Source organism: Oryctolagus cuniculus, chromosome 13 (assembly GCF_964237555.1).
Source record: "Oryctolagus cuniculus chromosome 13, mOryCun1.1, whole genome shotgun sequence".
Classification (NCBI taxonomy): Eukaryota; Metazoa; Chordata; class Mammalia; order Lagomorpha; family Leporidae; genus Oryctolagus; species Oryctolagus cuniculus.
This window is the reverse complement of record NC_091444.1, coordinates 50,584,666-50,612,431: the sequence shown is the minus strand read 5'-3', so window position 1 is coordinate 50,612,431 and position 27,766 is coordinate 50,584,666. Positions and strand designations below refer to the sequence as shown.

Here is a 27,766-nt window from a genome sequence, read left to right as displayed (position 1 = left end):
GAGCCGGGCAGCCGCGCGGGGATGCAGGGTGCGTGGGAGGAGCAGGGGAGGGGGCGGGGCCGCGGGGAGGGGAAGTGGGCGGGGCGCCTCCGGGAAGGGGGCGGCCTGGGGGAGTCCTGGGTCCGGGCGGCCGCGGGCTGGCTAGCTGGCGCGTGGCCTGGCCGTGGCGCGATGAGCGGGGCTGGCGCGGCGCCGGGGTCGGCGGGCGCAGGCAGGGGGCTGCGGGTGGATGGGCTGCCCCCGCTGCCCAAGAGCCTGAGCGGGCTGCTGCACTCGGCGTCGGGCGGCGGCGCGTCGGGGGGCTGGCGCCACCTGGAGCGGCTGTACGCCCAGAAGTCGCGCATCCAGGACGAGCTGAGCCGCGGGGGCGCGGGCGGCGGCGGGGGCCGGGCATCTGCGCTGCCCACCAAGCCCCCCAACCTGGACGCCGCGCTGGCGCTGCTCCGCAAGGAGATGGTAAGGAGGCTCCGCGGGCCGGGCTCGCCGTCCCGGCAAAGTTCGCCCGCAGCCGCGCTCTGCTCCGGAAGTCCCCGCGCCCGGCCACCCACCCCTTTCTGGCCCCTTGGCCCTTGGCCCCTCGCGCCGTCTCTTAAGTTAACCCGCCTTTTACTTGCCCTCCTTGTACCCTCACTCTCAGAGGACAGCTTCCGGACACCCAGCGCCCCTAGTCCTGTTCCAGCTGGCGTGAAAACCCGGGCGGCGGGAGGCGCGGTGCGGGGTTCGCGCTCGGCCTCGGGGCGGAGCGGCGGCGGCGGCATTGTGCTCCTTCTCCCGCGTGCAACCGAGCTCCCCGGTGAGGGAAGGGTGTCCCTGCCCCCGGTGAGGGAAGGGCGTCCCTGCCCCCGGAGAGGCTGGGGACTGTGCGCGGTTAATGTTTTCGTGCCCTAAAGAGGACTGTGTTTTGTCCGCCACGAGTGTAGACAGCAGATTCGAGCAGCCCGGCCCGCGTCCAAATCCGATTCCCCGGGGACGGTCCCGGCCCACAGATGGCTGTGCGAGCGACCGCACGCGCCGTGCGCCAGAGTGCCCCTGACCCTTCTCGACCTGGTAAAGCTGATTCTCCAAACCCGCTTGAGAAAAATGGGAGGTAGTTGGCCTGCGTGTCTGGGTGAAGTCCACGTGGGTTCTTGGGGTTGTGTAAGGGCGCCAAACAATGGGGCTCGGTTTTTCGCAGTCCTTGGAAAGTACAGTAGGAATCTGGGGACCAGGATGCACGGCTGAGCCAAAAGCGGGGTCGGGGCAGGGGTTTGGGCAATGGCGAGCCTCCCCCCGGCCTTCCCCCACAGGCTCAGGCTGAGCCAGAGGGGGACGGAAATACTTTTTCCTTTCTTGCTGGTATCCTGATCACCCCACCCACCCTGTCTAACAGCTGTCCACTTTCACCAAGTCCAGATTCTCTCCCTCTCTTAGGCAGGTACATGTTAGGAAATCTAATACAGGAAGTTGCTTCCCTCCGAAGAATAAATTTGCCAGAAAATTTGTTACTAGTGCATTTAAAAATCTTATTTAGAAAAATTCAATTTATGCATACTTTTCAGGAGCATGTCTGTTCTGAAAACTAAGGCTGAAATTGAGTCCAGAAAGCAGCTTTAAGACTTTATAATCAATTAGCTGTTGTCTTCCCATGCTGTAGCTGGCATTGAAGTGATTTCCATTGGTCTCTGGAAAGATTTTCTAAGCTTCTTACAGAAGCCCTTAAATTCCAAGCCAGCCATGTTTGCTTCTTAATAATCATTAGTTGACAGGAGCATGGTGTTGCTGGTGAACTGCATTTTAATTCAGTAAAGCTGCATGCAGTGTGTGTACTGTCTGAACTCAGACACAGCATAAACATGGGGGTGAGGGAGGAAGGCCCATCCCTAATTATTGAAATGCCCTCCATGAGCCAGAGGCAGGAAAACCTCAAGGCCACTCCTGTGAGGCTCTGGTTTTATAAACAAATCAGGGAGTCATCATCCATTCCCTAAAGTATTTTTCCAGGTCCCTCCTGGTGTGACTGAAGTACAGCCGCAACTTTATAATCATGCCTGGGACCAGAGCGCTGCCAGGGCCTATTTGAAGCTCAAGGAAAATAAACAGCCATCTTTAGGAGACCTGATCTTTAGCTGAGATAAAGGTAAGATATGAGTACAGGTCTTGACAAGTCCCTGTAAAAAAATGTCACAAGGTTTGTAAAAGTGCTCTGGTCTTCTGGCTTTTTAAATCGATTTGCTAACATGGGGTCCTGGGAGTCTCAATGGGCAGCCCAAACTGAAGCTCCCCGTAGGGAGGCCTTGTGAGATAAGAACTGGGAGTTCATTCCAGAATTATCTACAGAGTAGTTGTGTTGCTCTCTTTAATTTGAAGGCTGGAGGTCAGATTTGTGACAAGGGACATAATTAGATGTCATGGCAGAATGTATAAATGCCTTTTAAAACAAAAGTCCCATGCAAGCCCAGAAAGAGGACCAATTTATTATTTATTTGAAAGTCAGAGTTACAGAGAAGGAGAGGGAGAGGGGGAGAGGGAGGGAGAGGAAGGGGGGTGGGGAGAGAGAGAGAATCTTCATCTGCTAGTTCATTCCCCAAATAACCACCACAGCCAGGGCTGGGCCAGGCTGAAGCCAGGAGCCAGGAGCTTCATCTGCATCTCCCACATGGGTGCAGGGGTTCAAGCACTCGGGCCATCTTCCACTGCTTTCCCAGGTGTATTAGGAGGGAGCTGGATCGGCAGTGGAGCAGCTGGCATTCGGGGTGCCACAGGCAGAGGCTTAGCTTTCTACTCCACCGCACTGGCCCCCAAAAATCACTTTTCTGAGGCAGAAGCTGCAGGAATTGATGACTAGACATTAGGGTGGGGGGAAAATGATGGAAAAGGAATCAAAGGGGACTTCAGCTTTTTTATGGAAAGTAAAACAATTAAAAATTATTTACAGTCCTAGCACCTAAAGAGCTTCACTGTTAATATTTTGGGATATTCCTTATGTAGGAAAAATGCAAATGATCTCCATACATTATTGTATTTAATCCTTTTAAATGTCCTATGAGACTGATACTCAGAGTCCATTTTATATTTTTAAAAAATGAGATGCCTCATTAACTCTTACAAGGTCATAGATCTTACTAGGTCTGTCTGGCTCCAAAGCTGTTTGACCATTGCCCCATACTGCCAGGGCACACATCCCCCCTTCAACACACAGGTCATATTCCATGTTCTGGTTTGCTTTTGGAGAACATTGCAGACATTTTCCTGTCAGTGTAAGAGGATACTTCAAAAATTTCATGGAAAATGGAATTAAAGATGAGCATATTTTTGTGCAAAAGATTTTGAAATCTATGTATATGAGAGGTCTTCACACAAAATTGATAGAAAATGTTATCTTAAAAACCACATGGATTTCAAAAAGATTTTTTTAAGTTGTTTATACTTTATCTTAAAATCTTTATTTATTCAAGAGAGAGGGCTTCCATTTACTAGTTCACTCCCCAGATACCTGCAGTGGCCGGAAGAAGCTGGGAACTCAATCCTGGTCTCCTACATGGGCCTCAGCGACCCAACCACTTGAGCCATCACTGCTGCCTTCCAGGGTGCACATGAACAGGAAGTTAGAACTGGGAGTGGAGCCAGAACTTGGACCAGGACTCTGATGTGGATGTGGGCATTTGAACTTGCCTTTTAACAGCTAGGCCAAATGCCTGCCCCATTTCAAAATTTTTCTGCACCAAAGTAAACTTTTAATTCCATTTTATGCAGACTTTTTGCGGTACCCTCGTAAGTAATGTTTTGAAGCTGATCGTCAATCTTTGGGGAAGTTGCAGCCCTGGGGGAACAAGGAAGAATGGCTGGTTCCGGGGGAAGAGTAAGTTAGCATTGTAGACTGTGGCGCTAGGGGCTGGAGAGTGGTTGCAGCTGAGAGGAAATGCAATCTCCAAGGGAGGAGACACAGTCAGGATGCTGGGGTAGAGCCTAGGGGAAGCTGGTGTCCTGGCTGAGAGGGGAGAGCCTGTGTGGACAACCATGTCCCATGTTCTGCTCTGAGAGTTGTGGCTTCAACTCCCAAGTTTCAACACTTCCTACTCTAGGAACCCCTAGTCTGAGAAATTCTGTACAACTCGGAATCCCCATCGTCTTCCCTTTTGGAAAGCTTTGAGGGTCACACAGATGGTTATTGCTCTACAGACCAAAAATGTCCTTACCTTTTTAAAAAAATTAATATTTTTACATCAGAGAATATTTTTCAATCCCATTCAACACGTTTACTGGGTGTATGTAAATAAGAAAGTACAGTGGCAGATACAAGGATCATCAGGAAATATCTAGGAGTTGAAGAGCTTATAAACACCTGGTATATGAAGGCATCCTTGATGAAATGTGATTTGTTTCAGCTTATTATTATTTTTAGTGAAAACACCTTTTTTGCTTTTTTCCCCTTATTGGTCTTAGCTTATTTCTCATTTTTTCATGAGCAAATATTCCATATTAGTAATGAAACTCAGTCTGAACTAGCTTTTGCCAGGGCTGGATATATACAAGGGCATTTCACAAAGTTAGGGAATAATGGAATGATAGGTCTCTTCTGGTCCCAAAATGTCTGGAATCCATGCATAGTGTTTTTTTTTTTTTTTTTTTTTTTTTTTTTTTTTCCCCTCTATTTGAAAGGCAGAGCTACAGAGAGGCAAAGGTAGAGAGAGAGAGAGAGAGAGGTCTTCCATCCAGTTCACTACCCAGATGGCTGCAATGGTGCCGATTCGAAGCTGGTATCCAGGAGCCTCTTCTGGGTCTCCCACATGGGTGCAGGAACCCAAGGACTTAGGCCATCTTCTACTGCTTTCCTAGGCCATAGCAGAGAGCTGGATCAGAAGTGGAGCAGCTGGGACTCGCCCATATGTGATGCTGGCACTGCAGGCTTTACCTGCTACACCACAGCGTCAGCCCCCATAGTGTTTTTATAATATGCTTTTTCCATGAACTTTTTGATAACTTTGAGTACAGAGACAAACTTGAATGAGGGCTGATGAGGAACCCAGGACAGTGAAGTCTCCTCCCTGCCCCCACTGTTTTGCTCTTTTCCTCTCTTCTGGAACCTGCTGCCAACAGTGTGCACACTCGGTCTTGGCCAGACTTCTTAGTTCCAGTTTGTAAATTCTGTGGTGAATGCCAGTCTGCCAGCCTGGCCAGCCTGAGCCTGCCAACAGAGCCAAGGACAGGGTTGTAGTTTATTAAGATGGTGTCATCATGTGGATGGGGTTGGGGACTGGGTGTTCCTCAGAGAAAGGACAGTTTCTCAAAATGGAGCCAGGGGTTGCTGGACTGGCAAGATACTAGATGTCTGTTACAGACCCCTTTTATAGAAAAGCACTTTGTCCTCGGGGTTCCACAATTTGAAAGATTTGTATCTCTGAGTTGATGGCTAGCTTTGCAATGAGATCTCAGTTGGCCTTTCAAACCCTGCTTGTAGCTGTAGGATGCACTTAACTCAGTGTCAGTGGGCCCCCTGGTGTACACCCTTCCTTGTGTAGACTTCTATGTAGACCATCCCACCCAGCAGCTCTGTGAGGGGAGCTCATTCAGCTTACACATATCCCAGAGGCACACCCGAGTCCAGAGACAAAGACCCGCAGTCCTGGGCGCTGGAGATCTGCAGGGAGCAGCAGCCCTGGGGATTCTTGGGTTCTGCTTCTCACAGCAGCAAGTTCTAGCAGCTTTGCCTTGGAATCTCTGCCTTTTTTTTTTTTTAAAGATTTATTGATTTCTTTGGAAAGCAGAATTACAGAGGCAGAAGCAAAGAGAGAGAGAGAGAGACGTCTTCCATCCACTGGTTCCCTCCCCAAATGATGACAACAGCCAGAGCTGGGCCAGTCCGAAGCCAGGAGCCCCGAGCTGCCTCTGGGCCTCCCATGCAGGTGCAAGGCCCAAGGACGTGGGCCATCTTCCACTGCCTTCCCAGGCCACAGCAGAGAGCTGGGTTGGAAGTGGAGCAGCTGGGACTCGAACCGGCACCTATATGGGATGCTGACACTGTAGACGGTGGCTTTACCTGCTATGCCACAGCACTAGCCATCTTTACCTTTTTTTTTTTTTTTTTTTCTCTTGAAAACCATCAGCTGGTTATTTTGGTCTCCTGCCTGTGCAGGAATCGTCTACACAGAACTTTGCTTGCTTATCTGCAGCGGTCTGATAAAGAATTGAATCTAAGGGGGAAGAGGCTGACTTTGAAACTTGTAATAATTAGCTTTTACACATTTTAGTTTCAGCAACAACCATGTATCTAATGAACTTGTCCATGAGTGGATTTCGGGAGACAAGTATTAGCCTGAATGGCCAATACCCCAGTGGTGTGGTCTATTTTGTGCTTGAAAACAGTGTCCTCCAGAGAAGGTTTAGTCTTTGAACGAGGTTATGGAAGGTCTAGATCTAAAGTGACATCTGCGATCACAGCACTGGCTCCCAATGCAATGTTCTTGATTGATGTTAATCAAAGGAGCCAGGGACTGTCCCATGACCTTTAACACTGTCCTTATGTTTTTGCTGGTCTTTCCCTAGCGTGGTGTAATGTAGTGTTCCCCAGTGAATGGATCACCAGCCCCAGAATCCCCTAGGCTGCTTGGTAAAATGAAAGTCCTGGGCCACATCCTCTTTCTGTGGAATCAGAATTTGGGAGAAGACAGAATCTGTGTTTTAGCTAGCTCTTCAAGACCTGGGAAGTATATACACGAATCAAGCATCATGAGTGAGAAATCGGTGTTATAGTTTGCAATATAATTCAGGGTGTCACTTTACTCTTTTGGGTTACAGATCCTCAGCTGGGAAATGAGAAATGCCATAAACAACCCTTTTGGCTATCGCAGTGTAATTCTCCCCTCCTGCCTCCGTGGGTCATCCTGGTGCCTACAGTAGTAGTTTGCTGTGTCTTAAGCTAACTTAGAAACAGGTGCAGGACCTATCGACTATAATGTGCTTGGTGACCCTGAAGACGCTTGCACATCTATCCCTGGTTGTGCACCAGGAGCAGAAAGGAAGAATGGTGTGAATTTGCTGTTCTTGGACTCAGTTAATCAAAAATTAGGCTGTCTGCAATAGTTCTCAAGGTTTTTAGGCTGTGATTACCCCATACTTGTCCTAGTGTCCATTCCAAAAAATGCAAAAGATACACACACACACAAATATAAAACAGGGTGTGCATCTGAAAGCATGCCTGTGTCTGGGATGGGGTGGGGGATTGTAAGGACAGACCACAGGATCCTTGTATCCATTCACTTGAGACTATCTCCAAGTGAGGTTGTGATGATAGTCCCAAGATTTGAAGATAGAAAGGATCAAAAGATACTGTTCACACTACTTTGAACTCATCTGTTTGCACCTGTAGAGTATATAAGCTGATACTTTGCCTAACTCATAAGTATCTAACTCTTTTTTTTCCCTCCCTCTTGGAGAAAGGCACAATCACCTGTTAAATGCAAATAAAAAATGCCCCAGCTGTTGTCACTTTGGATATTAGTTCATTAACAGAAGGACTCAAGGAGCAATAGCCCTGGCATTTCTGCATCTCAAGGACATCAGCACAATTTGGGGTGGTGAGGGAGGGCTTGCCTTGCCTTGCTATTGCTGTAGCTCTCTGAAGTCAGGTGGGCAAGGAAATGTAGGGAGGGCTTGAGAAGAGGACCACAAAGCCCCAGCAGTTCATTTCCACCAAGAGCAATTGGAAGCTTTGCAATTTTGCTCTTGGAATGCCCATGTAAACTCTATGGAGACTTCAGCCCTTTGAACAAAATTTTCAGCATCCTCTGGAGGAGACTGGACAGACAGACCACAGACTCCAGGAGCAGGAAAGCAGCCCTGAGGCCAGGTCAGATATGAAATCTTTTTTGCTGGCACCATGTTCAAGACAGCCCCCGCCTGCTGCCTGTCTCTTTCTGTGCCCACACGTTCCCCATGTTTCCACATGAGCATGAGGCAGGGCCTGCAAAGGTCGCTGGATCCTTTTGTGGCTCCTTCCCTACAGACACTTCCCACACAGGGCCACTCTTTCCCAGGAACTCTGGAGACAGAAATCCCTTCGCCTGCCCCAAGGGTCTACAGAAATTTGTCACAACATGTGTGGCTTCTCTGTTTTTGTGAGCACATTGTGGTCACTCTCTTGATTGGCACTGGAGAGCCATGGGCCAGCCTGGTTTTGCACATGTTTGCCTTGTGAGTTTAAGGATTTGCAAGGGAAGTGCTGGAATCTAGCGAGACAGAACTGCCTGTCCAGAGCTCCCTAGTGGAGTGGTGACCTCTGGGGTGAATGCAGTGCCCACTCCCTGCCAAGAGAGGCTGGGCTGAGGGGGAAGATGGCCGAGGTACACATGGGGACTAGAGAGCGGTGCAGAGTTGACTGGATTGATCTGATGAATTAATTTTCCCAGTTTTAACATCTAATAAAGTGTTGACAGGCGTCTGCTGAATAACCCTTATCTGAAATGCTTGTGACCAGGAGTGCTATAGGTTTCTGGGTCTTATGGGTTTGAGCATCACTTATCTGAAAAGCTGAAACTTTTTGAGCATTGTGGTGGAACTCAGCATCTTTTGAATTTCAAAGCATTTTGGATTCTCAGATTACCCATGATCTCAGCCCAGGTAACATCCTAGGCAAAAGCTTTCTGGGACCCTCAGTTGTACTCAGAAGTATCCAAGTTAAGTGCCCTTAACAGAAAAATGGCAAGGTGTTTAACATCCCTTATAACCACAGAGACATGCAAATGAAAACAGTAAGTTTTCCCATTGTCTCGAAAAGGTTAGCAAAGGCTTAAAGTATGCCAGTGATTAGGAGTGTTTCTACAGATAAACCCTCTCTTGCAGTGTTTTTGGGGATACAAAATGGTACTGTTTCTTTCCAGCTAATTTAGTAATATTCAGGGAATTCAGAGTATGCCTGTCTTTTGACCCTGTAGTTTCATTTTTAAAAAGACTATGAAATAGCATTTTATTTAAATAGCAAAGCAAAATTGCAACACCATTTTAAATTTTGTGCAACGTAGGTCATAGAAAGGATATAAAACATTTATAGTATTTTTTTTATATTTTATTTTTTTCAAGATAAAACATGCTTTATATTAAAAAAAATAAATTAGAGATAAGTATGAACCTAAAGCTGAGGAGGTGTGGGGGGGTGCGGGTATATATGTATATATGCTGAAATTTAATACTATATACACATAATTACAATGTACTTCATACATAAAACATTTATAGTATTATTATATCTTCACACAGCTAAAGCCACTTATTAAAGCTTTCTTAAACCACACTAGATACATAGGATTATTCCTAGATTAAAAGTAGTTCCAGGCCGGCGCTGTGGCATAGCATGTTAAAACCCCAGCCTGCAGTGCTGGCATCCCATATGGGCGCCAGTTTGAGTCCCAGCTGCTCCACTTCCAATCCAGCTCTCTGCTATGGCCTGGGAAAGCAGTAGAAGATGGTCCAAGTCCTTGGGCCCTTGCACCTATATGGGAGACTCAGAAGAAGCTCCTTTGATGGCCCGGTCTTTCTGCTGGGATCTCACTCACAGAGATCTTTTATTTAGGTGTTTTTTTTTTTGTTTGTGTTTTTTTTGTTTGTGTTTTTTTTTGTTTGTTTGTTTTTTTTTTTTTTGCCAGAGTGTCTTTCCATGCCTGAAATACTCTCTTGGGCTTTTTAGCCAGATCTGAATGCCTTAAGGGCTGATTCTATCAGTTAGTATTAGCAGACACTAGTCTTGTTTATGTGATCCCTTTGACTCTTAATGCTATCATTATGATCAATTATGAACTGAAACTGATCGCTTTGACTAGTGAGATGGCACTGGTACACGCCACCTTGATGGGACTGAATTGGAATCCCCTGGCAAGTGTAGCTTTTTTTTTTTTAATGCTGCCATCTTTTTTTAAGATTTATTTATTTATTTGAAAGAATTACACAGAGGAGAGGAGAGGCAGAGAGAGAGAGGTCTTCCATCCGCTGGTTGACTCCAGATGGCCGCAACGGCTGGAGCTGTGCCAGTCTGAAGCCAGGAGCCAGGAGCTTCCTCCGGGTCTCCCACACGGGTGCAGGGGCCCAAGCACTTGGGCCATCCTCCACTGCTTTCCCAGGCCACAGCAGAGAGCCGGATTGGAAGAGGAGCAGCCGGGACTAGAACCGGCGCCCATACCGGATGCTGGCGCTTCAAGCCAGGGCGTTCACCCGCTGCGCCACAGTGCCAGCCCCGCAAGTGTAGCTTTTTAATTTTTTTTTTTTCATTTTACGTGAAATGCTAAGAGAAAGATCTTCCAACTGCTCGCTCACTTCCCAAATGCCCTCAGCAGCCAAGGCTGGGCCAGGCCAAATCCAGGAGCCTGGAACTCTATCCCTTTTCCCTCTGGGTGGTACCAACCAAGGACTTGAGCCACTGTCTGCTGCCTGCCAGGAGCATGTAACAGGAAGCTGGAATGGGAAGCAGAGCTCTCAAAGCCAGCTCCTGATGGACTAAATGTGTGCCTCCAGTGGGCATCTTTAGAACAATGGTTCTTTTTTGTTTATAGGTATATTTTTAAATTCATTTATTTGAAAGGCATTCCTTATGCCTGCAACAGCTGGGGCTAGGCCAAACCAAAGCCAGGAGCCTTGAACTCCATCCAGGTGGATGGCAGGGGCACAAGCACTTCTGCTGCCTCCCAGGGTGAATTAGTAGGAAGCTGGATCAGAAGCAGAGACAGGACTGTATCCCATGTCATGTAGCATATGAAGTGGCAACATCCCAAATGGCTTATCCTGCTGTATCACAATGCGTGCTCCAGACAGTGGGCTTTTTTTTTTTTTTTTTTTTTTTTAAGATTTATTTGAAAGGCAGAGGGAAAGAGAGAGAAGAGAGAAGGATCTTCCATCTGCTGGTTCACTCCCCAAATAGCTGCAACTGTGAGGGCTGGGCCAGGCTGAAGCCAGGAGCCAGGAACTCTATCTGGGTCTCCCATGTGGGTGGCAGGGACCCAAGCACTTGGACCATCTTCTGCCTTCCCAAGCACATCAGTAGGGAAATGGATTGGAAATGGAGCAGCCAGGACTTGAGTCCATTTCCTCTTGTTCTGTCCTAGGCTTAGAAGAAAGGCAATCAACCATATCCTTTAAGAAATATCTTTATACACTTTTCTTTGATTATAAAAACAAAGCACTGTAATTATATTGAAAATTCAAATGGTTTGTACTCATACAAAGCAGTGTGCCACAACTCCCTGCTGGAAAGCAACAGACTTCAAATGTTTGGGTCTTGGGACCTTTTACACTCTTAAAAATTATTAAGGATCCCACAGAGCTTATGTTTATTCCGGTTAACCTATCACTGTTTCCCTTCTAGAAATTAAAGCTGAGAAACTTTAAAACCCTAGCCCTTTAAAAACCAGCTTGAGTTAGCGAGGAACAGGAATGTGCTAAGTAAGGTACAGAGTGGGCCCTGTGGGTGTGCATGGCCTCGGTTGTTAACAGAAAACCCACCTTGAACCATTTTTACCTGGCAGAGAAACTTGTGGGGAGGCTTTGGGGAAGGGCGAGCTTTAGGTTTCGCTTCCTTTGAGGGTGCCATCATGCACCCTCTGTCCCTGAAACACCACAGCTCTAGTCCCCAGCTTGGTGAGTAGGGAGTATCCACAGGGGGTGAGGCTGGCCAAACAGTGCCAGTGCCACTGAGCCTCTTCCCCTCTGGAGGAGACCATTGCTGTTGTGGGAAGTGCACTTAGTGCAGGATTAAAGCACGCAGGGGAGCGTCCTTAGGGTATTTCTATCCAGCTCGCGGAGCTGATAGCTCGTTCATTGCCACATCAGCACTGGTGAAGGCTTTCTCTTTGATTTTCCCTTTCTAAACAGTATGCAGGTCAGTGGCCTTCTGTCAACACATCCTTTATCTGAAATCAGGTTACCTTCGATTAGCTCTCTGCTTTCTTCAGTTTACAGTCCAGTCCTGCAGATGCAAACTAGACGCCTTGATTAGATTGGGGCATTCACCAAATCTCTGCTGAAACAGATTAATACGCCATCTGTATATTGTGCTTCCTCACTCATTACATTTTAGAAAGATAACTGCAAAAATTCTCTCATTGTCAGTTGATACGTATGTACAGAGAGAAACAGAAAATTCAGAAAGGCCAAAGGTAGCAGTCGCCTGGGATCCCAGCCTCCTGCTAACCCAGTGCTGACATGAAGGTGTCCCTTCCCGTCTTCCCTGCGTTGGCTGTGCAGGCTGATAGCTACCCAGGCCAGAGTCCTGCAGAGCTGCCCCCGGCCCTGTTGCCCACTGTTGGTTTCAGTCAAGGGCCTTGTTCTGTGCTTGTTTCCCCATCTGTTTTTTTTTTTTTTTTAATATATATTGCATTTATTTATTTTCATTTTATTTGAAAGAGAGAGCAAGAGACATTGATCTGCTATGTGCTGGTTCACTCGCCAAATACCTGCAATAGCGAGGAGCCTGGAACTCCATCTGAATCTGCCCCTTGGGTGGCAGGAACTCAAGCATCTGAGCTGCTGTCTGCTGCTTCCCAGGGTGAGCATTAGCAGGAAGCTGAATCAGAAGCAGAGGAGCTGGGACTCAAACCAGGCACTGCAAAATGAGACGCAGGCGTCCCAGGTGGCATCCTAACCACTGTGCCAGTGCCTGCCTCTTTTTCCCTCATCTTAATAGAGTTAGTACCTGTCTCACAGAACAAGGATGAAGAGGAAGTATTTGTGCACAGGGACATTTTTCTCTCTCTCTACAGTGAATGACTAGGAATAAACTAGTTAGCTCATTAAAAAGTTGTATGATATTTTAAGGCTTTCTACAGAGATTGTTGATTAGTTCTCTTAGAAAGGTTTTTAGTTCTCTTAGGGTTTAAAAGTATGCAGTCCTATTTGCAGTGTGCATCCATTATCTATTTTATTATATACATTTTAAGTTGATATGAAAAGATACTACAGTTGATCTTAGCCAAAAGGCCAAGAAGCAATTATACATGTTTTTAAAATTAAGAGAAATACATTTTTAGGGAGATATTTAAGCAATACAGAAGGCTACAAATTGAACAGGTAGTGATGCATCACCTGCTTTACCCAGTCTCCCTTCCCAGGAGGTTCTGCTAACAGACATCTCCTCTTCCAGCAAACAGCTTGCATGTGTGTGTGCCTATATGCAAGCAGTGAGATGTTCCAAACATTGCTCTTTGATGTGAACTTTTGGGCTTAACGGTGGACTTAGAAGCTTTTCTACATGTATCTGGAGCTGTCTCATTCTTCTAAATGACTAGCTAGTTTTGACTGCCTCTCTACACCTTAGCCATAGTTTTTTAAACCTTGTCCGTTTAGGTTGAGGAACTGTACTGGGCTGGTGGAGGTGGTGGGGGGAGGACATCGTTTCAAAGTTGACTTCATTTGTGACTTACTGAGAATAACGGTGGTGGTGGGCTGTTGTGGGGGGTGGAAGGAGACAGAAAGAGAGAGAGAATGAGAATTTTCTATCCTCTGGTTTATTTCCAAATGGCTGCAACAGCCAGGGCTGGACCAGGCTGAAGCCAGGAGCCAGGAACTTCATCACAGTCTCCCATATGTGTGTCAGGGCCCCAGTACCTGGGTTATTCTGTTGTCTTCCCAGGTATATTAGCAAGGAGCTAGATTGGAAGTGGAGCGGCTAGGATTAAAACCTGCACTGCGATATGGGATGGTGCCATCTTAAACCTGCTGTGCCCCAGTGCTGGACTGTAGAAGTCATTTTTGTTTAAGCACACTAGTGAATTATTGCAACTTTAGTTCCTTACATAAAACAGAGTCTTTTTGCTATTTCTAAAAAAAAAAAAAATCTTAGAAGGTTTTCATGATGTTTTGTGTTCAACAAAAATTTGAATTGTCTTCTAATAGTTGTGGCTTAAATGTCTTAAATGTTGTGGCTGCACATTTTTAGAAGTTAGGAGGAACAGGAAGCTGGAACCCCCACTGAAGCCTCTAGGGAGAGTCAGCCTTCAGTGATGTGAAACCCAGCTGGGAACCCCCATCCTGTCTGAGGTTCCTGTGTGTGGAGCCTATTGTTAAGGTTTAACATCACACGTGGAAGGAGACTGTTTCCAGGGTGCGCAGGGTTTGGGCCATTGTTAGGAGTGCTGTGGCCTGGTGAGCCATGTGTGTGTGCAGCCTGAGGGGCTGCCAGCAACTCTGCATCTGGGGAGAAGGGGATGCTCAGGAAGGAAGCAGGAAGCCTGAACAGAGAGAGGAAGGACTCCCAGTAACAGGCAACAGCAGTGGGAGCCAGGTGATTGTTCTGCTGTTTGAAGTCTAGAATAAGGGAGTACGAATTGCAGGGTCTGAAAATTTATTTTTCATAAATGAGCCTTCTAAATTTTCAAAAAATGTTTTAAATGAGAGCTGTCTTTGAGGAGACCAGACCTCCTTCCAGGCTACATCCTTGGGATGGCAGGTGCCACCTGCTTAGAGTGGGGCCAGTGGGAGTTGTTACTGGGCTCGCCAGGTTGGGCTTTTCCTGGAAGACCAGAATTTTTTTTTTTTTTTTAAGATTTATTTATTTGGCCGGTATTGCGGCTCAATAGGCTAATCCTCCACCTAGCGGCGCTGGCACACCGGGTTCTAGTCCCGGTCAGGGCACCGGATTCTTTCCCGGTTGCCCCTCTTCCAGGCCAGCTCTCTGCTTAGGCCCGGGAAGGCAGTGGAGGATGGCCCAAGTGCTTGGGCCCTGCACCCCATGGGAGACCAGGAGCAGCACCTGGCTCCTGCCTTCGGATAGGCGGGGTGCGCCGGCTGCAGCGCGCCGGCCGCGGTGGCCATTGGAGGGTGAACCAACCGCAAAAGGAAGACTTTTCTCTCTGTCTCTCTCTCTCATTATCCACTCTGCCTGTCAAAAAAAAAAAAAGATTTATTTATTTATTTGAAAGTTGGAGTTACACAGAGAGAAGGAGAGGCAGAGGCAGAGAGAGAGAGAGAGAAAGAATCTTCCATCCGCTGGTTCATTCCAGCAACGGCTGGAGCTGCGTGAATCCGAAGCCAGGAGACAGGAGCTTCTACCGTATCTCCCACGTGGGTGCAGGAGTCCAAAGACCCGGGCCATCTTCTACTGCTTTCTCAGGCCACAGCAGAGAGCTGGATTGGAAGTGGAGCAGCCAGGATTCGAATTGGCGCCATATGGGATGCCAGCACGGCAGGTGGTGGCTTTACCCACTATGCCGGCCCCCAGAAATTCTTGTTCACGGGTGATTTAACCCTCTGCTGCAGTTTATTCCTCTGTGCTGGTCCCTCTCTCCCATGTTCCAGATCCACAGGCCTGCAGGGTTGACACTGCTTAGTTGGATGTCTTTAGCTCTTCTCTTTTTAATTTATTTGAGATGCAGAGAAACAGACAGACAGACAGACAGAATGCTGTTATCTGCTGAGCACTCCCCAAATGCTTGCAGTGGCTGAGGGCTTGAAGCTGAAAGCCGGGAACTCAATCCATGGGTGGCCGGAACCCAACTACTTAAACCATCACCTGCTGTCTTCCGGGATCTGCATTAGCAGGAAGCTGGAATCAGGAGCCAGAGCCAGGCATTGAATCTAGGCACTCCTGTATGGGCTGTGGGTTTCCTAACCATGGGTTATTCGCTAGGACCGATGTCTGTCCCGAGTCATGACATGATGGGAACCATGGGAGAGCACCCAGTGGTCTGACAGTTGCTGTAGGGGCCCCTTAGGGTGTGCTGGGCCTCTGCTGAGCTGAGCATCTCCCCTCACTAGGCCACTCTGCAGCCTCGTGTTCCTGGGGAGGGTGTGTGTGATCTCTTGACCAGGCATTTTCACCAGGTCACCAAATGGCTATCTGCTCTGCAAGGAACCCAGAAGGGTAACAGTGTCACTGCATTAAAGAAACTTGTCCTGTGTCAGAAGAAAGGAGACCCAAATGCCTACCTGCCATGTAAAGTGGGGTATGATAAATGCTGTAAGGCAGGCAGAGAGGATGAGGGAAAAGGAGAGCACTGTGGCTGAGCCCCTCACTGTCAAGAGGAGGGAAACTGCTGGGCCAGGCGGTCAAGGAGGCTCAGCAGGGGCAGTGAGATTGGCCTGGGCTTGGAGGGGTCTGGGCCCAGGGGCCTCAGCCTGCCTGTCCTGCAGGGTGTTGAGGAATGCTGCCTGAGGGTTTTCACCTTTCCTCTAGAGCAGTCAGTGAAAGTACTGAACAGACACAGCTGAGGAAGAGATGTCCTGGCCCGCAAGTCACCTTTGTCACAGAGCCACTTAACCGCATGTCCTCCTGGTTAACTTTGAGGGTTTCTGGTACTGCCGAGGAAGGCAAGTCTGGTGCCTGAAGGTGGTGGCATGGAGAAGCTGGGTTGTGTGCAGGCATGTGCGTGCCTGTGGGTGTGTCTGCATGTGGTTTAAATCCTTGTTAAATTCGTCTGTGTGCTTGTCATGTGTTTGGTTGTGTAACAGGTGTATGCAGGACTGTTCTGTGAGTGTTTCCAGGCCAGTGTCCCACCCGGTTACAAGGCAGCTAAGTGAGTCACCTGGGTGCTGCACTACCAACGTGGCTAGGGTGCCATGCTCTTTGCTTCTGGCTCCTTGCCTGCTGCGTGTACTAGGTAGGCCTGGATGGGAACTGGCATTTTCAGAAGAGTCTGGAGGAGCTGGACATGGAATCACAGGAAGTCAGAGCCCTTGAAACCTAGTAAGGTTTCAGAGCCATTGAGCCCAGGCTTTTACCTGGGCTGACCTCAGACCATACCAGACGGCTGAAAATCAGGCTTGTTCTGGTAGCATGTCACTCACTGCCACTTCTGTGATTCATTGAGTCTTGGGATCACCCAGCCCTGTTGGTGTCAGAGTGACTCAGGAGAACTTTATCTTGTTCTTCGTGAGTGTCTTCAGTGATTTTTTTGAACAAATACTGGTATAAAATTAGGAGGGTGCGGCTTTATTATTAAAGTTAATATTTCTTTAATTCAATCCTAGAGAAGAAAAGCACATTGGAGTTTTTCAAGTTGGCATCTAGCACTTCCTTCCCTGCAGGCTAGGAAACATTTAGAAGGCAGGGACGGGGCCGGGAGCTGGGCCTGTGGCCTGGAGAAGGAACCACAGCAAGGGCTGCTCTGTCTAGAGACTCTCCTGGGGCAAACATTCCATGGGATGTCAACCTAAGGAAACCAAAGGATTCATTTCAAATGGACTCATTGTTTAGACTTCTTTATTCTGTATTTTTAGGGCAGTCAGTACTCATAGCACTTTCAAGTTCTAGAAGATGACGAGATCTGAGGATGTTGTAGAGGAATCTTGGAAAATGGGAGAAAACTGTAGAGGAAAGCACTCTGGTGACTAGTGGACCAGAACATGAATAATGAAAATAGTGGAAGGGCCTGTATATTTAGTTTGGAGAAGAGGGTTTTTTGTTGTTGTTGTTTAGGGTGTAGGGGTGATGGAATGATCTTGAGATGCTTATAGGGTAGGTTGGAAAGAGTGCAGTTAGATTTGCATGCTAAGCAGTTACACCTGGTATCAAGGGCTACCTTCAGGCTGGGAGATTGTGATTTTTGTATAAAATAACAACATCTGTTTGCAAGGGAATGAGCTTGTTTGGAAGGCCCTGCTTTCTAGGGTATGAGGTAGGACATCCAAGGCCCTTTCCTACTTGAGGGTCTCCAGCTTCCACTTACCTCCTTGCAAAGCAGTTTAGCTGATCTTTTCATCCTGTGCTGGCTGTCTTCTAACCAAAGTTGACCAGGTGGCCCTTCCCCGGGCTGCTTTTCCAACTTTGTGTTGAATGGGCAGAGGAGGAGAAGGAACATGGTAGCACATGGGGCGCTGCTGTTCCTGGAGCTTTGCTCTATGTGCCACTGCTTCCCAAGGTGAGAGTTTGCATGCTAGCAGAGCGGCAAAGAAACCAGGAAAGTGATAACTGCCACAAGGAGGGCAGCAGCCGTTGCTCTTTTTAGGAGCTGAGCAGTTTGTCCACAGTCTCATGACTGGTGAGGGCCAGGGCCAGGGCTTGTCTGTTGCAATTTCTTTGAATGTTTATCTATTTTCATCTGCTTGAAAGGGAGATCTTCCATTTGCAGGTTAACTCCTCAGATGCACATAACAGCCAAGGTTTAACCAGGCTAAAGCCAGGGACTCCCTCCAGGTCTCCCATACCAGTGGCAGGGACCCAAGCACTTGAGCCATCACCTGCTGCCTCCCAGGGTGTGCATTAGCAGGAAGGTGGATCAGAAGTGGAAGAGCTAAGACTTGAACCACGTGCTCCAGTACAGGACATGGGCATCCCAAGCAGGGGCTTGACCCACGAGACCATGTACCTGCCGGGGGCTAGGCTTAGAACCCAGCAGAGGCAGTCTGTTCTGTAGTCTTTTGTTTGGCTGGCGTGAAATTCTGTGCCTACCTGAGAATAAAGGTAAGTAGCCAGGAAAGACAGAAAGATACGCATGTCAGTAACGCTGTGTTTGTTTGTTTTTTTTTTTTTTCACTAGAACTGAACATTAGAATCATCTGAGTAGTTTAAACACAAATGCCAGGTACCCTCCCTCATGGGTATGTGTGCACACACACCACGTCTCTGTGTCTGTCTCTGTCTCAAACTCTAACCAGGAAAAAAAGCAACTGTGTCTAACTTAGGATGTGGTGACCTGGGCACCTCTTGGTTCGGCCACTGCCTTTTGTTTTAGAGATTTATTTTTATTTATTTGAAAGGCAGAGTGACAGAGTGGGGAAGGGAGCGAAGAGAGGAGAGGGAGAGCAAGAGAGAGAGAGAAATAGATCTTCAGTTTGTTGGTTTACTTCCCAGATAGCCACAACACCATGCTTGGGCCAGTATGAAGCCAGGAGCTAGGAACTCCACTGGGTCTTTCATGTAAGGTGGCAGGGGCCCAAGTCCTTGGACCAGTCTAACACTGCCTTCCCAGGTGCATTAACAGGGAGTGGGATTGGAAGTGGAGCAGTCGGGACTTGAACCAGCACAACGATATGGAATGCTGGTATCACAGGCAGCAGCTTCACCTGCTGTACCACAACTCTGGCCCCTGAGAGCAGGGTGCCATTGAGCCATGTCTGCCCTCTGAGCACAGCCCAGCAAACTGTTTCTCCAGGCAGGCACTTGCAATCAGGATAAAGAAGCAATACTTTGTTACAGAAGCTCCCCAAGTATATGAGCTAGCTGTAAATGAGCCCATCTAAACCATCTTTGTAGGCCAGTTGAGGACAAGGACCTCAGCATGCCGCTGGGAATGGCAAAGCTGGGCCTAGAGGCCAGGCCTCTGACCTGTGGCCAGGGTCTCTCCGTGGAAGGCTTCTTTAGGGATGTTAGAAACATGAGGAGTCACTTCAGCAACAACAGAGCCCGCCTCTCCACCTGGAAGTCTTCTCTTAGTGTCTTTGCACAATAGGCCCAATAAACCCAGCACAAGTCTGTCCTTCGTTGTCTGTTTAGGCTGTAGTAGAGTGCCAGTGTTCATGTGGAGATCTATGGTATTGGAAGGGCATGGGGAGCAACCTAGAATGTAACACTTCATCTTGTCCCAAAATGAATGCTTATTGCTGGTTAAAGTCGTTTTGGTGATTATAACTGTTGCAAATCCTGCAACACTTCCTCTGTGTGTTTGTCTACAGGTACCCATATGTCTTGAGTACTTCTTACTAAAATGGGTTGCTATTTAATGTAATCTTCTCAGTAGCCCTGAAGAGGAATTATTCTATTTTTCAATCAGCCACGTCATCAAGGTGATAAATAACTCATTTGGAGGTCAAGAAGCCGAAGGCAGGCCTTGCAGCATCTTGAGATTTTTTCCCCCTTGCAGCTCACAGCAGTTCTAGGGCCAGTGGCATCCCCTGGGAGCTTGTTGGAAACACAGCTGTGCAATACACATCTGCGTGTTCAATGTGATCCCTGAGTGGGTCTTAGGCACCCGAACGGTGAAGATGTGTTAGTCTGTGCTGCATTTCCAAGTGTACAGTCACAGGCTGTGTGAATTGCCTAGACAATGGTGTCCCATGACATTGGCCTAAGTGTGTAACGTGATGTTGGCACAGTGACGGAACAGTCCGGTGATGCCTGTGTCCCCTGCATGACTACTGACCCTCCTCTCTTTGGAGGTTGATGTAATCGAAGCATTTCCTGTCCGGATTGTGCTCTTTTCCATGGGATGGGAGGTGGACAAGGGAGGATCTTGAAGGCAAACAAATACACAGGATTTCTGTAAGTGTTTTCTGTCACCATTTGTTTCTGGGACAGTAGTTTCCAGTAGCAACTGTGCAGGCTCCACATCTTCCTAGGCCTCTTTGTATTCAATCAGTTGCTCTGGGGAAGGATCCTGTAGATGGCATGGGAGGAGGTTGACTCTGCCTGGAAGAGAGGGACCTCTGATGTCCCTCTTGAACGTCTGGGGGCTGAGCTGGTCTAGGTGGGTGCTGCAGGGGACAGTATGCCACATTGGCTGGTGAGCTGCTGTTCCTGGTGGAGCATAGTTCATTGCCCTGGGAGTTGGAATGACTGCATGGCTCAGGTCCTAACGTAGTTGCTGGGAAGGCCAGTGTAGGTCTTCCTGTAGCCAGAGGAAGTGACACTTGTATCTTGGCATCCAAAGTGAAACAAACTAGGGTCACCAGACTGAGGTGCACCTGCTTCACTGGCCGTGCTCAGGAGCTCGGGGTAAATTCCACAGGCTGGGCTCACTGCCCCATAGGTGTGATCTGTCCTGGACGCACTGAGTAATGTCTGAGGTGTGGACAGAGCGCCATCAACGTGCCCTCGAAACTGGAAAGCTGAAGCACCCGTGTGATGCCAGGAGTCCTTCACTGTGAGGAAGGAATGTGCTGGCACCAGCAGACAGCTGGCTGCGTGTTCAGCTAAAATTCAACTCCACTGCTGACTTGTTGCTTTTCCCTCCCCACCCTTTCCCTCAAGGTTGGCCTCCGCCAGCTGGACATGTCTTTGCTTTGCCAACTCTACAGCCTGTACGAGTCGATTCAGGAATACAAGGGAGCGTGCCAGGCAGCAGCCAGCCCGGACTGCTCCTACGCTCTGGAGAATGGCTTCTTCAACGAGGACGAGGAATATTTCCAGGAGCAGAGCGCAGTCCAGGATGGGAGGGACCGAGGCGCTCCTCGGGACGTGTCGCCGCCTGTCTCTTCCCTCACCAGCAGCAGCTGGGTCCTGGAGTCCCTGTAGAGGGCCATGGGGGCTACGCTTCCTACTGGACATGCCGTCAGCATTTGCTTCTCTTGTGAGAAAGCTCCTGTGCTCCTCCATGGTGGACAGTGCTCAGGCCTGAGGGGCGAGCGCTGCCAGGTCAGTTTGTAGCAGGAGACTCTCCATTGACACGTGGTGGCATTCCGCTTGGTCGGCTGCAGTTCTGCTGGGTGACCTAGAGGTGTTCAGGAACATCCTTGACAGCCTTGTACTGAGACGCACCTGCTGAGCACGCGCAAGGCTGTGAGGAGAGGATCCCTGTAGGAGGCCTTGGAGGGGATTGCGTGTGGGGTGACTTGGGGTTAGTTACTTCCTTACAGGTGGTAGATTATTTGTACCCGCATTGTTTTGGGGTTTGTGATGTGTGAACACCAGCACTGCGCCGTTCCCTGCCTCTGCAGCTTTTGCTGGGTCATGAGCCTTTAAGCCTCTTATGTTGGCTTTATTTATTTATAAGCTGCATTACTAACTGGTCAGGTGACTTGGTGAACGCTTTTTACTGAAAAAATAAGCACTTCTGGTCACACCAACCAACTGCTTACTCTCAACCTTCCAAAACTTTATATCATTCTTGTTAATCAGATATAGGAGGAAGGAAGCTAATAGGAAGATACGTTGAATAAAATGACAAAACAAAACTGGAACAAGCTAATGTTTTGTATCATTCACTGTAAAATGGGAAACATTTTTGTTTTTAAAGATTCTGAATGTAAACTAGTAGGTTAGGAAGCAAACACCCTCCCCTCAAAACAGTGATTACCTTAAGCCTTAATATATTTAATAAAGTATTTTATGAAAACTTTACATTTTGTAGGTTAAAAATACAGATAAAATGCTCAACTGCCAGTTGTTGTCATGTGCTATTTTTTTCTGAATTCAGAATCATCAGTTTTTACAACCTGATTGTATTGAATAAAATCAAATACTAGAAGAAAACTAGTTTATTTCTTGCCATCAAATGACTTTGAAATAAGCTGGGGCAGTGCTGTGGCATAGCAGGTTAAAGCCCTGGCCTGCAGTGCCGTCATCCCATATGGTCAGCGGTTTGAGTCCTGGCTGCTCCACTTCCAATCCAGGTCCCTGCTAATGCACCTGGGAAAGCAGCAGAGAACAGCCCAATTCTTTGGGCCCCTGCACCCATGTCGGAGACTCAGTGGAAGCTCCTGGCTCCTGGCTTCAGAATGGCTCAGCTCCGACCATTGTGGCCACCTGGGGAGTGAACCAGTGAATAGGAAGACCTCTCTGTCTCTACCTCTCTCTGTAACTCTTTCAAATAAATAAAAATAAATCTTAAAAAAGAAAGAAGCTTTACTCATCTGTTGAGTTTAACCTGTCATTTTACCAAGAGTAGACCATGAATGCCCAGATCTTAGTGCCATGCTGTCTGAATACTCAAAGATTCCTTGTTCTTTCCTGCAGTGCCATAATTGCTCATTAATGCCTCTTTCAGGTTGGACAAAGGAATCAAACCTTGCCATTAAAAAAAAAAAAAAAAAAAAAAACAGATTTATTTATTTACTTGAGAGGCCGAGTTACAGACAGGGAGAGAGGTCTTCCATCTACCAGTTCACTCCCCAAACAGCCGCAATGGCCAGAGCTGAGTCCATTTGAAGCCAGAAGCCAGAAGCTTCTTCTTGGTCTCCTACACAGGTGTGGGGGCCCTAGCACTTGGGCCGTCTGCTTTCCCAGGCCATCAGCAGGGTACTGGATCAGAAGTGGAGCAGCCAGGACTTGAACCAGGCCTGTATGGGATGCCAGCACCACAGGCAGATGCTTAAACCACTACACCACAGAACCAGCCCCCACCTAGCCATCTTTAACCAGTGAGTATTACTGTCCTGTATACCACTTTGTATTTGAAGCAAGAGTGAGAAATAGAGAAGAGCATTCTTGCTTATTTCATTTGTTGAAAGTAGTTAAAATGAGGGGTGGAAATAAATGGTCTTTGGTATTTGACAACTGTTTGGGGGACAAGCAAATTGAAAGCTGTTAAGACCATGTTGAGTCTGGTCATGGGCAGGAACCTGTTCCTTTGAGTCTGCGCCCTGTAGAACAATGGGCTGAGCACTTAGTTCAGCTGTTCTCTACTCTGACCACATTAAAGACCATTTGGGAGAGCTTTTAGAAAAAAAGATTGGGGGGCCGGCGCTGTGGCGTGGTGGGTAAAGCCACCACCTGCAGTGCCGGCATCCCATATGGGTGCTGTTTCGAGTCCTAGCTGCTGTACTTCCAATCCAGCTCTCTGCTGTGGCCTGGGAAAGCAGTGGAAGATGGCCCAGGTCCTTGGGCCCCTGCACCCATGTGGGAGACCCAGAAGAAGCTCCTGGCTTTGGATCGGCACAGCTCCAGCTGTTTGCAGCCATCTGGGGAGTGAACCAGTGGATGGAAGACCTCTTTCTCTCTGTCTGTACCTCTCTCTGTAAATCTTTCAAATAAGTAAAAGAAATCTACAAAAAATATTTATTTAAAAAAACTGATGCTTCGGCTCCAGCAAACCACTCCCCTTCTAGTCTGGGTTTAGGAAGGAGTGAGGCCTGGGCATCTATATGGTTCTAGAAGTTGCCCTAGCATTGTTAATATACAGTGTTTCACCTGACTTGTGTTCAGAAGTGTGTCTATGGATCAGGCATACAGAACCTCACTCTACCCCAGCTGCACTGACTGGCCGTGAGCCACGATACCCTCGAAGATCCTTCTGTATAGAGCTCAGGAAGGGCTGCTGTATGTCCGCCTAGTGCCCAGCACCCTTGGGACCACTGCTACTCTAGTGGGCTGCCAGGATCTCCATGCAGCTTGAGGAGGAGGCTGGCCTGCCACAGGCCCGCGGGCCGTGGTCAAGAACAAAGCTCAGGTGCAGGGGATCCGATGTTACAGATGGGTTCCTTCTTTGGACTGCTATCTCTGGGGCTCTGCTGGAACTGTAATGATGCATCACGCCTTTGAGTTTTGGGAATGCTGGAGAGTCTATCAGAGTTGGAAGAGGAATGGGTCACAGAGGCAGTGGGCGTCTCCCATGCTGTTGGGAAGGCTACCACATCCCTCTTGTGGTGAGGGACCTTACGTGCATAAGCCATTATGCTTTTTCTTTTTTAATTTATTTTATTTATTTGAAAGAGTTACAGGGAGAAGTAGAGACAGAGAGAGGTTTTCCATCCACTGGTCACTCCCCAAATGCCTGTAATGGCCAGAGCTGAGCCAGTCCAAAGCCAGGAGCTTCTTCTGGGTCTCCCCATGTGAGTGCAGGGGCCCAAGCACTTGCTCCATCCTCCACTGCTTCCCCAGGCACATTAGCAGGGAGCTGGGTCGGAAGTGGAGCGGCCAGGACTTGAACCGGTACCCACGTGGGATGCCGGCACTGCAGGTTGGGCTTTAACCTGCTGCACCACAGCACTGGCCCCACCATTTTTGCTTTTTAACAAGCCTTTGAGAACATTTATAAATCCATGCACAGTATACTTTTTTAAATACAGTTTGGCAAGGGATATTGCATTTTACCAAATTATGATTTTCAAATTAAAAAATTTTTCATTTGAAAGGTAGAGAGAGGGAGGAAGGGAAGGAGAGATCTTCCATTTGTTGGTTCACTTCCCAAATGGCCACAATGGCAGGGGCTGTGCCAGGATCCCGAAAGTTCTTGGGGCAGGGGCCCTAGTACTTTGGGCCAGTCTCTGCTGCTTTCCCAGGTACATTAGCAGGGAGCTGGGTCAAAAGTAGAGCAGCTGAGACTCAAATAGGCACCATGTGGGATGCCGGCATCACAGGTGGCAGCTTACCCTGCTGTGCCACAACGCAAGTCCCTATAAAATTATTTTTTAAATAATTATTTATGGGATCGGCACTGTGGCATTAAGCGTCTACCTGTGGCGCCAGTGTACTGAATGGGTGCCAGTTCGTGTCCAGCTGCTCCTCCTCTGATCCGGCTCTCTACTATGGCCTGGGAAAGCAGTGCAAGATGGCCCAAGTGCTTGGGGCCCTGTACCCATGTCAGAGATCCAGAGGAAGCTTCTGGCTCCTGGCTCAGTTACAGCCACTGCAGCCATTTGGGGAGTGAACCAGCAGATAGAAGACCTTTCTCTCCCTCCTTCTGTCTATAACTCTCTCAAATTAAAAAAAAAAAAAAAAGAATTATTCACTTGAAAGAATGGCAGAAAAAAAGAGAATGCTTCCAGTCACTGCAACAGCCAGATCTGAGCCAGGCCAAAGCCAGGAGCCAGAAACTCCATCCAGGTCTCCCATGTGGGTGGCAGGGACTCAAGCACTTGAGCCATTATGTGCTGCTTTCCCAGTTACATCAGCAGGAAGTTGGATCAGAAGCAGAGCCACCAGGACATGAACCAGCACTTTGATATGAGAGGGTGACACCAGAAGCGGTAGCTTAACCTGCTGTGCCACAACTCGCCTCTAAATATTTTCTAATATACCCTCTTTATAAAGGTTCCACAAATAATTAGAAAATAAATTCCACTAGTGTCTTAGTGGTAGAAATAATTACCTTTAAGCTCAGAGTGGCATTTCCTTGCCATTCTTGAAGTTAGATTGAGTGTCCAACTGAGAGTCTCCTAGGTGGGAAGAGAAGTAGGTAGCATTAACGGATGGAAGCTGGGGGAAACCATGATTATTCTGTAAGGCCCAGTCCACAGTAGTGGACTTTAGCTTAGCTAAAGCCATAGAGCTTTTTTTTTTTTTTTTTTTTTTTTTTTTTTTTTTTTTTTTGACAGGCAGAGTGGACAGTGAGAGAGAGAGACAGAGAGAAAGGTCTTCCTTTGCCGTTGGTTCACCCTCCAATGGCCGCCGCGGCCGGCGCGCTGCGGCCGGCGCACCGCGCTGATCCGATGGCAGGAGCCAGGAGCCAGGTGCTTTTCCTGGTCTCCCATGGGGTGCAGGGCCCAAGCACCTGGGCCATCCTCCACTGCACTCCCGGGCCACAGCAGAGGGCTGGCCTGGAAGAGGGGCAACCGGGACAGAATCCGGCGCCCCAACCGGGACTAGAACCCGGTGTGCCGGCGCCGCTAGGCGGAGGATTAGCCTAGTGAGCCGCGGCGCCGGCCCAAGCCATAGAGCTTTGTAGTCCACAAATAGTACAGTTCCCCTCCTGTCTAGTAGAGTCCATATTCCACTCAGCAGCCTGACCTGTCACCTGGGCTGTCATTCACTCAACATTCACACAGCACTTCTCTGGGTGACAGTTGAACCAGGCACCAAGAATTCAAAGGTGAGTAATGCGAAGAGCCTCGGGTGGATGTTACAGTCTCACAAATAGCCCAACACATGTGATGACAGCATTGCCATTGTATACCTGGCTACTGAGGCCTGGAACGAGGCTGAGTACTTATGGATACTTGGCAAGGATCACATCTGAGCTGACTTTGAAGGCTGAGTAAACTCTTTTAAGAGGAAAAGTGTGAGAAGGCATATGTAGCATGAAGAAGGTCCTCTAAAATGCTTATGTATAATAATGTATGGTTTTAAACATTTTCATTTCTGTAATTAAAATTCAGGTTAAGTGATTTGCCTAAGGTCACGACCATATAAAAGCAGAGCTGGGGTTCCTTCTCAGTGGCAGTTAGGGCTGCAGCCATGTTTAAGGCACAGGTGAGTGCTGTGAGATAATGTAAAATCGAAGGAGATTATCGAGTACAACCTCTTAGTCTTAACGTGACCTTGCTGATTATTTAATTTGTTGTGTAGTGCTTGTTTTCCTGGGGCTTGGTTTGACTTCTGCGTGAGCAGGCGTGGTTTCCTTCAAAGTGTGGAGTTACGAGTAGATGGGGAGGCTCTGAAGCAACTCACATCACTCCCAAGTAGGCGAGCTGGCAATTCAATTTCACCTTTCTGCCTGAAGAAAGCTTACAGGTGGTAAAAGTCCAAGCAGCTCTAGTGTGCAGAATGCAGAATGTTGATTAAAGTCACTAACAATGCAATATTACCAAAAAAACCCAAACAAACAAACAAAAAAACAAACAGCAGAAAACACATGAAGCAATAGTAAGGGAAGGGACTATAGCCTAGGAGGCAGGTGTCCCAGGAGAATAGTGAGTGCCACCTGGAGAATTAGACATCCTCAACCTTGGGCAGAAGCTCAGAGTCTCCTCCCTGTTTTCCATTCTGTCCCCAGCTAAGAGAAGCTCTAATAAAATTAGTGACAAATGGAGTCCCAGGAACACAAACCATTTTATTGGGAAGGCAGATTTTGGTGGGAGTAGCACTTGCTTGAGAAATAGACGTGGCCTGAGAGGCACGCCCTGTTCTCTTCCTAGGGCACGACTTAGGAGGGAAGTCAGACTGGACAGCCTAGATCGGCCCCATCCCAGAGCCTTACCTTTCATTCTCTCTCTCCTGCCCTTAGGGTGCCAAGATGCTACCTGGGTTCAGGGAGAAAGGGTGATATACCATTTCAGATGGCCTCTAGAGTTAAAGAGGCAGGAAAGCTCCTGTGAAATTTCAGAGTCCAGGACAATGGTAGGAAAGCCCCAGGATTTTTGATAAGGGCCAGCTAGTAATCCTGCCCATGTATTTGGTGTGTCTCTGGGCGTACATACCTCAGGAAACTAGGTAGAAAGAATTTGAAGAACAGGTGCTCTCTCATCAGGCCCCTCCGACAGTTCCTGTAGTTACTGTAGA

The 27,766-nt window shown here is 48.1% G+C and overlaps 1 protein-coding gene, 1 long non-coding RNA gene and 1 pseudogene across 3 annotated transcripts in view; 1 reads left to right on the top strand and 2 right to left on the bottom strand.

The window, feature by feature from the left end:
- The first annotated feature begins 95 nt into the window (after positions 1-95).
- FAM89A (family with sequence similarity 89 member A) lies at positions 96-22,647 on the top strand. The gene is made up of 2 exons (XM_051820713.2): positions 96-456; positions 20,861-22,647. Exons 1-2 carry the CDS (start codon positions 172-174, stop codon positions 21,122-21,124), a joined length of 549 nt encoding a protein of 182 aa, XP_051676673.2. The 5' UTR covers positions 96-171; the 3' UTR covers positions 21,125-22,647.
- Positions 10,781-27,766, bottom strand: part of LOC138844972 (uncharacterized) — a 38,885-nt gene continuing 21,899 nt past the window's right edge. Inside the window, exons 2-3 of one of the 2 annotated variants that reach the window (XR_011381506.1) lie at positions 27,685-27,766; positions 10,781-27,507 (exon numbers count right to left, since the gene is read on the bottom strand). This is a non-coding gene — a long non-coding RNA (uncharacterized lncRNA). The other variant, XR_011381505.1, reaches the window with a different exon arrangement.
- LOC127483652 (U2 spliceosomal RNA) lies at positions 12,834-12,948 on the bottom strand (annotated as a pseudogene).